Here is a 10,735-nt window from a genome sequence, read left to right as displayed (position 1 = left end):
TGCACTGATTCTAGACAGTTTGTTAGATATTTTTGGTTAGGGCTCCAGATGGCAGAGGCATATTCCAGCTTAGAGCGTACGAGTGACTTGTATGCAAGCAATCTTAGGTTTGGTGGCGCTAGACGTAGATGACGTTTTAGGAAACCAAGGCTTCTGTTAGCAGATGATATCACTCTAGTGACATGCGCGTTCCAGGTTAGATCTTTAGACAACGTTACGCCTAGGTATTTGTAAGACTGTGTTAATGCTATCGTGACGTGCGAAATTGTATAAGGGAACAGGAGAGGATTACGTTTTCGATGAAATGACATGAGTTTGCATTTATCGGGGTTTAGTTCCATGAGCCATTGGTTACACCAGTCCTGGACGCAAGTTAAATCTCCTTGAAGAGTTAGCTGATCAGAGGGGTTACTGATTGTGCGATAGATAACACAGTCATCGGCAAAGATGCGAATGTTACAGGAGACCTGTGTTGGTAGGTCGTTAATATATATTAAATATAGAAGGGAACCAAGGACTGATCCTTGCGGGACGCCTGATGTTACTGCAAGAGACCTAGAGGTTTGATTATTAACGTGAACAAATTGGGTACGGTTTGCCAGAAATTCTTTTATCCACTGCAGTATGTTATGATGCAAATTTAACCAAGAAAGTTTTAGTAGCAAGCGCTCGTGGGGAACCTTGTCGAAGGCTTTCGCGAAATCTAGGAAGATTGAGTCAGTTTGAAGGTTAGAATCAAGGGCCATGTGCAGGCCATGGACAAAAATAGCTAATTGCGTTTCACAAGATAGGTTTTTACAGAAGCCGTGTTGAGAAGGATGAACGAAATTAATAGAGTCGAGAAAGTTCATTATGCAAGAATAGATTACATGTTCCATGATTTTGCATGGCACACTTGTTAAAGAGATGGGGCGATAATTAAGGGGCGATTCTTTGTTACCTGATTTGAAGACCGGAACGACCTTCCCCACCTTCCAATCGCTGGGTATGCTACCTGTGGAGAGTGATTGTGTGAACAGTAATGATAAGTACACTGAAGAAGCATGACGAATGTTTTTTAAGAGTTTGCTGGTGATTTCGTCAGTACCTGCAGAAGATGACATCTTAATATTTTCAATGATACCGGTGATGCCGTGTGCAGCGAATGTGACTGGTGGCATGAGCGATCTTGGTTGGGAAGTTGGGACAAATGTTGGCATATCAGTTTCGTTTGTGAAGACAGATGAAAATGCAGTGTTAAATATATTTGCACACTCAACGTCGCTCACTTCCTCGCCATGCGTGTCGGTAAGTGTGATGATAGGCGCATAATCAGGGTTTAGAACTTGCCAGAACTTTCTGGGATTATTGCTTAGGATCTTCGGCAGGTCAGTATGAAAAAATGCATGTTTGGCATTAGAAATGGACCGCAAATACGTTGACTCGGCCTCGTAGTATTTATTCCATGCGCATTCGCTTGGGTTTAGTTTTGCTGCACGGAAAAGTTGTTTTTTCTTGTTCTCGAGTGTTTTTAAGGACTTTGTGAACCATGGTTTATTATGATTGGCACGAAATGTAATGGTGGGAATGAATTTGGATGTTAGTTCGGCAAGCTTGGTTTTAAAAGTAAGCAATTTGTCCTCAATTGATCGGTCGTGAAAATCTCTTTCGAATTCTGGAAGAAAAGCAAGCAATTGGTTGTTCATTTCATTGTAATTGCCTTTGTCGTAAAGGCGAATAGTTTTGTGGAACGTTTGGCGCGATTCCGCGACGAAGGTGAAAGTAGCATGTATAATTTTGTGGTCGCTAACTTCGCGGAGATAAGTAAGATTCGCTAAACTTTCAGGGTGATTAGCTAGTATAAGGTCCAAGATGTTTGACGAATCACGTACGACGCGTGTAGGTTCTTTTACTAATTGGGTGAGATTAAAATTTAGACAGACGTCAAGGAAGTTAGTTATTTCTTCATTGCTTGTTGGTGTGAAGTTCTGCCAGTCAATAGACGGGAAGTTAAAATCGCCAAAAAGAAAAATGCGCGCGTTGGGATGTGTAGTAGTAAGTTGATTTAGGCTATCATTTAGGTAATAAGAAAATTGTGGATAGCTGTAGGGGGGTCTGTAGCAGACACCTAGTATGACGGTTTGAGGTGCGGAACGGCAGATTACCCATAGTATTTCAAGTTCTGATTGGATATTAATAACAGAACAAGGCAATTGTTGGTTAGTGGCAATGAGAACACCTCCTCCTCTGGAGCCCTTGCGGTCCTTGCGGAAAACTTTAAAATTAGGTAGATTGGCAAGAACTTCCGTATCAGTGACGTCATCTGTTAGCCACGTTTCAGTTAGTACAAGTATGTTGCTGGAAGATCATGAAACAAGATTACAGATGTGTTCACGTTTAGGGAGGAAACTGCGTATGTTTGTGAAAATAATAGAAAAAGAAAGATTTGGAAGTTTACCACGAGGGCTGCTACCAGGAAGTTTAGTTACACGACGATGAACCGTATGCTATGAGATTTCTTTTACTGTCTGCGATGATTCGTCGAATGCGTACTGTTTAGGACCGATGAATAATGTTTTGTAGCGCGAGGAAAATTTTGTGTTTTTAGTTTTGGCAAATCTAACTAGATGCTTTCGCGCATCTCGGACAGGGCGTGAAAAATCCTCCCCGACGCTGTAATCAGTCCCTTTTAACTTACGGCCATTTGGAAGAATTAGCTGTTTGGTTTTAAAAAATGTCAGTTTGACTATTATTGGGCGAGAGCGCCCAGAAGAATGGCGCCCAAGACGGTGAGCCCGTTCAATTTCTTTTGGGTCAATGGTTAGACCTAAGTGATCACGGCAGAGGCGCAGGACAGTTTCTTCAGATTGGGCGTAGTTTTCCGATGCATTGTTATCTGTGATATTATAGAAAATTAAATTGTTTCGTCGCGAGCAATTTTCGGCGTCATCCAGGCGGGCTTCTATTCCTTGTTGTGATCTCAGCGCTGACACCCGTTGTTGCAAATGCACCGCTGGCACGAGTTGTTGCAACTGGGTCGCAAGCCCCAAGGGTAGCGTTGGCCTGGCGGCTTGGGGCACAACTGGAAGCATCCGAAGGTCCCGGCAAAGCATGAGTCGACTGGTAACAGAACAACTTGTTTATTCTAGCATCGCAAAAGAGCGGGCGGTTAGGTCGACCGAAGTGGAGAGACGGGAGAGCACGTAACTCAACGGAAGAAATCGGAGCCTCTCTCTTGGCGTCCGGGGGCAGCTGCTTTTATACTCTCGCATTTGAGGGGAAGGAGGAACGTCTCGGGATGAGGCCACGTGACTGCGGGGCACGGACAGGCTGAGAGACATGTTGAGACGAGTGTAGTGACGCATCCGCCGAGCCGGCGCCGGGCAGACCTCCTCGCTTCACACTTGGGGAGCTCCTCTCCCCGGCTGCCGCGCTTTGACAAGCGTGGGCACCACCATGCACACACACACACACACGCACACTTGAAGACACGTGGCACTGAAACATGCCTGGACGCGCGTGGCGGGGAGGCGTATCGGCGGCGCTGAACGGGCCAAAATGTCCGCCGCTTTGAACGAAGCCCCGGCGTCCGTTGCATCCGCGCCGGCTATACCGCGCGTCGTAGGCGAAACGTAACAGACCGCCCCGCCGGGGGAAGGAGATCCCGATGGTCAGGGGACGGCATCCGCTGTCCGGAGGGATGTCGCTCGATGATGCTCATAACCGAAGTCGGGCGTCCTTCGGCGTTTCTTGAGCGCAGCGCACAGAGAAGGCCTCGTTCTCTCGTTCAGGTTCACACAGGACACTGCAAAGTGACTTCGGGAGAGTTGCCATTGTTCTCTCGTTCCCAGCAAGCGTTAGAACTACGCCGAAACTCAGCCGCTCAGTCAACAAGCACGGCACAACCCTCACTAAGCCATGCCAGGCTCTTTCCCCTTTTATACTACTGCCTAGTTCCTTACAGTAGTCTAGCAGCACCCAGAACGCGTCCACAAATTGGAAAATTGCACTAGAAAGCACGTCATCACTTTGAAACACTACACAAAAGCAATATGTTAAAAATCCTGCCTCAGGAAGAAAAACATCAGTAACAATCAACTTTGAGGCTGATTCCTACGTTAGGGGCTTCGACTTAAGCCATCGGCGTTACCGTTGAGACTCCCCTTTTTGTAACGCACCTCAAAGGAATATTGTTGCAAAGCGAGGCTCCAGCGCAGGAGGCGGCCATTTGTGGAAGAGATAGACTGCAGCCATTGGAGAGGGCAGTGATCCGTCTCAATGATAAACCTCGAGCCGGCTAGGTAGCATGACAATTTCTGAACGGCCCACGCGAGACACGCACACTCTTTCTCGGTGGCGCTGTACGCCTGCTCACGACTGGTCAGCTTACGGCTAGCATACAGGACGGGGTGTTCCACTTCTCCATTTTCCCGTTGGCACAGTACAACGCCCATGCCTCGCTCACTAGCATCGCACTGAACAACGAACCCTTTTGTGTAGTCTGGCGATCGTAGCACAGGCTGGCTTGTTAGGGCGCTCTTTAGGGCGCTAAAAGCTCTTTCCTTTGTCTCGTCCCATACGACTGTTTGGGGCTCTGTTTTTCTTAGAGCATCCGTCAGGGGAGCCGCGATATCAGAGTACCTGGGGATGTACCTCTGATAGTAGTCGGCGACACCTAAGAACGACCGAATATCGGTCTTCGTGCGCGGTTGCGGGAAGTCTCGCACAGTGGCCACCTTTATTTCAGAGGGGCGGCGACGACCCCGTCCAATCACGTGACCGAAGTAGACAACCTCGGCCTGTGCTAACTGGCACTTGGGAGCCTTGACTGTCAAGCCCGCATCGCGCAGGCGGGTTAGCACTGCCCGCAAGTGGGCCATATGCTCAGGCCAGGATGCGGAGAATATCGCTACGTCGTCTAGATACGGTAAAGCGAATTCTTGCTGTCCCCGCAACACTTTATCCATGAGGCTTGAAAAGCAGTATGGCGCGTTCTTCAAACCAAAACTCAAAACTTTAGGACGGAACGTTCCCATTGGTGAAATGAACGCCGCATACCTACTAGCCTCTTCTGTAAGTGGAACCTGCCAATAACCCCTGACAAGATCTAGGGTGGAAATAAACTGAGCGCTACTAACTTTCTCAAAGCGCTCCTCGATGTTAGGGATCGGATAAATTTGATCCTTAGTGATGGAATTAAGCCTGCGGTAGTCGACGCAAGGACGAGGTTCCTTGCCCGGTACCTATACTAAAATCAAAGGGGAGGTAGAATCACTCTCACCCGCCTCAATAACACCGAGCTGTAGCATTTTCTTTACCTCAGCCTCCATAATATCGCTCTGGCGGGGTGACACCCGGTACGCCTTGGATCGTACTGGCTCTGGGGAGGTAAGTTCTATGTCATGAGTAAGGACAGAAGTCCTACCAGGCCTCTCAGAGAACAGACCTTGAAACTCTTGTAAGAGCTGGTGTAGTTCGGTTTTCTGCTCAGGCGACAGCGATGCTTTACTGATTAAGTCACTAATGACTTGATCGGTGTCTTTCCTGTTCGTCACTGAGCCTAGTCCAGGAAGCTCGACCGGAAGCTCTTCGGGAGCGTTTACCATCATACACACTACTGCTTCCCGTTGCTTATAGGGTTTGAGCAGATTACAGTGGTAAACTTGCTGTGCTTTCCGTTTTCCTGGCAGACTCACCACGTAGTTAACGTCCGACAGTTTTTGAACAATCCGTGCTGGGCCCTCCCACTGCACGTCGAGTTTGTTCTTTAGCGACGTGCGCAATATCATGACCTCATCGCCCACCTCAAAACGACGGGCCCTGGCTGTCCGATCATAATAAACCTTGGCCCTCTGCTGGGCCTTTGCCATTGCTTCACCTGACAACTCCTGTGCCCTTCTTAAGCGTTCGAGGAGCCTAAGCACGTACTCCACCACGAGTGGGTCGTCGCCCCTGCCTTCCCACGATTCTCGAAGCATGCGAAGCGGAGACCGCAGCGAGCGACCGTACACCAGCTCAGCTGGCGAAAACCCCGTAGCCGCATGCGGCGCGGTCCTCAATGCAAACATCACCCCAGGCAGACACAGCTCCCAGCCAGTTTGTTGTTCAAAACACAATGCTCTCAACACGCGCTTCATGACGGAGTGGAGCTTCTCAACGGAATTCGACTGTGGGTGGTACACTGAGCTGTGTAACAGCTTTACCCCGCACCTTTCGAGAAAGGCTGTCGTCAAAGCGCTCGTAAACACCGTGCCCTGATCTGACTGGATTTCCGCAGGAAAACCAACTCGCGCAAATATGGACAGTAGTGCATTGACTATCTCAACTGAGCTTAGTTCTTTAAGCGGCACTGCTTCAGGGAACTTTGTCGCTGGGCAGATCACAGTCAAAATGTGTCTGTACCCCGTGGCTGTTACCGGCAGAGGTCCCACTGTATCAATAACGAGCCGTCTAAAAGGCTCCGTAATGATAGGTACCAACTTCAACGGCGCCCTCGATTTGTCCCCTGGTTTGCCCACCCGCTGACAGGTGTCACATGTCCTCACAAAGTGGTCTGCGTCCCGAAAACACCCTGGCCAATAGTACTCTTGCAAGAGACGGTCCTTAGTTTTCTTAACTCCTAGGTGTCCGGACCACGAACCCCCATGCGACAAGCGCAACAGATCCTGACGGTAGCACTGAGGCACGATCAGCTGATCGAACTCCACTCCCCTGCGGTCTAGATACTTCCGGTACAGGACCCCACCTCTTTCCACAAAGCGAGCATTTTTCTTGGCGATACCTTCCTTGACATTGCAGCGTATGTTTTCTAGGCTGCCATCCTTTTTTTGCTCGGCTATCAAATCCGACCGGCTGACTTTTAGCAACCTATTAAGTCCGTCTGACGTAGGCGCGATGAGCAAATCTGCAGATAGCTCTTCTAACTTTCCCGTGTCGGGCATTTCCTCTCCAGTATCTGGTGCCTTTAACGCTACAGGCTCAATTTTATTCAGTTCGGGCGTGCTCTGAATATCAGCTTGCTGCCCCTCTGACCCTTTCTCATTGTTCGACAACGTCGGCCCCGCAACTACCACCTTTGCAGCGAGCTCCCGAACCTTCGATCTGGTTAAGGCCTGAACGCTAGCCTCACCAAACAAAAGCCCCTTCTCGCGCAGGAGGTGATCGGACCTGTTCGAAAATAGGTAAGGGTACTGGGGGGGCAGCATAGATGACTCTGCGGCCTCCGTCTCAAGCGCTCCGAAAGGTCCTTCAATTAGCACTTTTGCTACAGGCAGACACACGCTATGAGCTTCCACGGCTTGCTTGATCCATGGGCACTCGCCCGTGAACATATCGGGTTCTACGTAAGAGGGGTGAACTACATCCATTGTAGCGGCGGAATCGCGAAGCACTCGGTACTCTTTCCCGTTCACGAGGAGGTCTCGCATGTAAGGCTCGAGAAGCTTCATGTTCTCGTCAGTGCTGCATAATGACAAAAACACGACTTTTGTTTTTGTTTCTGGACACTGCGCCGAAAAGTGACCCGGCTTCTGGCACGTATAACACACGCGCGCTTGCCTCGTCTCGAACCGTTTTCTGCGTTCAGCTTCGGTTGCCGCCGTCTCCTTACGTTCGGTCGGACTGCTTTCACTCGCATCCGAACTACGTGTGTCCCCCTTTGCTCTCATGGGCGTGAACTTCGGCCTCTCAAACTTGGAGCCAAATTCACCCTTTTGACCGTCCTTAGCTCCGCGAGCCCGACGCGTCACAAACTCCTCGGCTAGCTCGGCGGCTTTAGCCACCGTACTAACGTCTGGCCTATCCAAGACCCAGTACCGCACGTTCTCAGGTAACCGACTATAAAACTGTTCCAGCCCGAAACACTGCAGAACTTTCTCGTGGTCACCAAACGCTTTCTCTTCTTTGAGCCACTCCTGCATGTTTGACATAAGCCTGTAGGCAAACTCTGTATATGACTCACTTCTGCCTTTCTCATTTTCCCGAAACTTCCGACGGAACGCCTCCGCTGACAGCCTGTACTTTTTTAGCAGACTCGATTTCACTTTGTCGAAATCCTCTGCCTCCTCTCTCTTCAAGCGAGCGACTACGTCGGCCGCCTCGCCGGGTAACAAAGTGAGCAAGCGCTGTGGCCACGTTTCCCGAGAGAACCCCTGCTTCTCGCACGTTCGCTCAAAGTTAACCAGGAACAAACCAATGTCCTCTCCAAGCTTAAACGGCCGCATCAGGTCAGTCATCTTGAACAATACTCGTTCTCCTGCACCGTGTGCCTGACTTCCATTACGAGCGCGTTCCATCTCTATCTCGAGACGCTTCATTTCCAAAGCGTGTTGACAGTCGCGCTCTTCTTTTTCTTTCTCTTTTTGTTCTTTTCGTTCGCGCTCATCTTTTTCTTTCTGTTCTTTAAGTTCGCGCTCCTGTTTCTCTTTTTGCTCTTTTCGTTCGCGCTCCTGTTTCTCTTTCTGTTCTTTAAGTTCGCGCTCCTGTTTCTCTTTTTGCTCTTTAAGTTCGCGCTCCTGTCTCTCTTTTTGCTCTTTAAGTTCGCGCTCCTGTCTTTTTGCCGTCTCCCTCTCCTCAATGGTCTCAAGGCATTCCGACAGCTCGTCATCCTCAGCTTCTAACTCAAGAATAGCCCTTAGCAGTTCTGGTTTTCTGAGTTTGTCTGAGACATCCAGACCCAACTCTCTTGCAAGCTCCAGCAATATTGGTTTGCGCAACGACTTCAAACCCATGGCTGCTCTGAATGCTGCTTTCTCTACTGCCTACTATTGTCTTGCCGCAAACTAACCCGGCAGCAACGACAACCACAATTACCAGCTCTGTTTCTGACACTAACAAAAGCCTGGCAAAACTCAGAAGAAGAAAGTCCCGCACTCACCAAACATCGCAGCCAAGAATTCAGCGCAGTCGTTCCGCTGCAGGCAACCAGTCATCACACAGGGCTCGTTGCACTGCTCCCGGATGGTCGTTGTGCTGCTCAGCATACAGTCAACCGCATATCTTCGCTGCTGGCCTCCGTTGTCGCGATCTCACCGCTGGCAGAAAGTTGTTGTGATCTCAGTGCTGACACCCGTTGTTGCAAATGCACCGCTGGCACGAGTTGTTGCAACTGGGTCGCAAGCCCCAAGGGTAGCGTTGGCCTGGCGGCCTGGGGCACAACTGGAAGCATCCGAAGGTCCCGGCAAAGCATGAGTCGACTGGTAACAGAACAACTTGTTTATTCTAGCATCGCAAAAGTGCGGGCGGTTAGGTCGACCGAAGTGGAGAGACGGGAGAGCACGTAACTCAACGGAAGAAATCGGAGCCTCTCTCTTGGCGTCCGGGGGCAGCTGCTTTTATACTCTCGCAGTTGAGGGGAAGGAGGAACGTCTCGGGATGAGGCCACGTGACTGCGGGGCACGGACAGGCTGAGAGACATGTTGAGACGAGTGTAGTGACGCATCCGCCGAGCCGGCGCCGGGCAGACCTCCTCGCTTCACACTTGGGGAGCTCCTCTCCCCGGCTGCCGCGCTTTGACAAGCGTGGGCACCACCATGCACACACACACGCACACTTGAAGACACGTGGCACTGAAACATGCCTGGACGCGCGTGGCGGGGAGGCGTATCGGCGGCGCTGAACGGGTCAAAATGTCCGCCGCTTTGAACGAAGCCCCGGCGTCCGTTGCATCCGCGCCGGCTATACCGCGCGTCGTAGGCGAAACGTAACATCCTCTGATATCTTTGGCTGTTTGGGTGGTGTTAGTGCAGATCGCATCCATGTCGGTGCGTAGTGTTACCAGGTCTTGATAGCGAGTTTCTAGGTTGGATAATCTGTTACTGAGGTCAGATATAGCCTGTTCAGTAGTTGTTAGTTGGTTTCTAAGGCCTTGAACCTCGGTGAGTAGTTGTGACTGACCAGTAGACAGCTTCTTTAGTTCTGCGAGTACAGTGTCGGGACCTGGGTTTGACTCGATATCGCCAGCCAACAGCAACAAGGTACGTACTACATCATAACATTCAACAGCAATCGAAAGGCAGCACTGTGGGCTCGGTAGCTGCAGGAGACAGTAGTTACTTGATTTTTTTGTGAAAAGACAATACTGATTACTGACCTGCGCAGCGAAGGCGAACGGCTTAGATGAGTGCATCGTGGCACAGCGACCGAGCCCACAGAGTGCCGCGCGTTGGTGATGGTCTTTTATAGATGGCTCTTCGGTTGTTGTCGATGACGGTGCGTGAATCCAGGGGCAGTTGAGGCACGGCAGCGGTGGCGCTGCCTGGCTATCTGTAGTTGCAGACAGCTGACAAGGGCTGGCGGGCCACTCGCAGCGAAGTGGTTCGCTGGGGGCCGTGGCATCAGAAGCGGCGGGAACCAGGGCCAGGATGAGTATCCGGATGATTAGATGGGCAGACACCTGCGCAGCGAAGGCGAACGGCTTAGATGAGTGCATCGTGGCACAGCGACCGAGCCCATATCTTGGACAGAACGACAGAAATCGTTTAATGACCCATGCTAAGCATTTTCCACCTCAACAGTAACAATTCAAAGAGTGCGACACCTCATCCCTTAAACTTCCAAGCATGTGCACGTGCTAGGTGTGCATATATGCAACTGCAATACTTAGAACTGAAATATAAGTATACATGCTCAGAGTTCATCACTGACACCTCAAAATCACAAGCAAGATTATTGTTTGCAGCACTGGGACCTTCTTTTAATGCATGTGAGGCTGTTAATCTGCAAACAAGCATCCTTACAAGCAAAGCACTAACAGTTA

General features: G+C 50.1%; 1 protein-coding gene across 1 annotated transcript; it reads right to left on the bottom strand.

Annotated features, from left to right (window-relative positions):
• Positions 1-2,486: 2,486 nt before the first annotated feature.
• Positions 2,487-10,408, bottom strand: LOC140218911 (uncharacterized). The gene is made up of 2 exons (XM_072288606.1): positions 9,724-10,408; positions 2,487-2,965 (listed from the first exon to the last, which is right to left on the bottom strand). Exons 1-2 carry the CDS (start codon positions 10,406-10,408, stop codon positions 2,487-2,489), a joined length of 1,164 nt encoding a protein of 387 aa, XP_072144707.1.
• Between the last annotated feature and the right edge of the window lie 327 nt (positions 10,409-10,735).

Source organism: Dermacentor andersoni, chromosome 6 (assembly GCF_023375885.2).
Source record: "Dermacentor andersoni chromosome 6, qqDerAnde1_hic_scaffold, whole genome shotgun sequence".
NCBI classification, from domain to species: domain Eukaryota; kingdom Metazoa; phylum Arthropoda; class Arachnida; order Ixodida; family Ixodidae; genus Dermacentor; species Dermacentor andersoni.
Note: the sequence above shows the minus strand (reverse complement) of the source record. Positions and strands in the feature narration are given on the sequence as shown.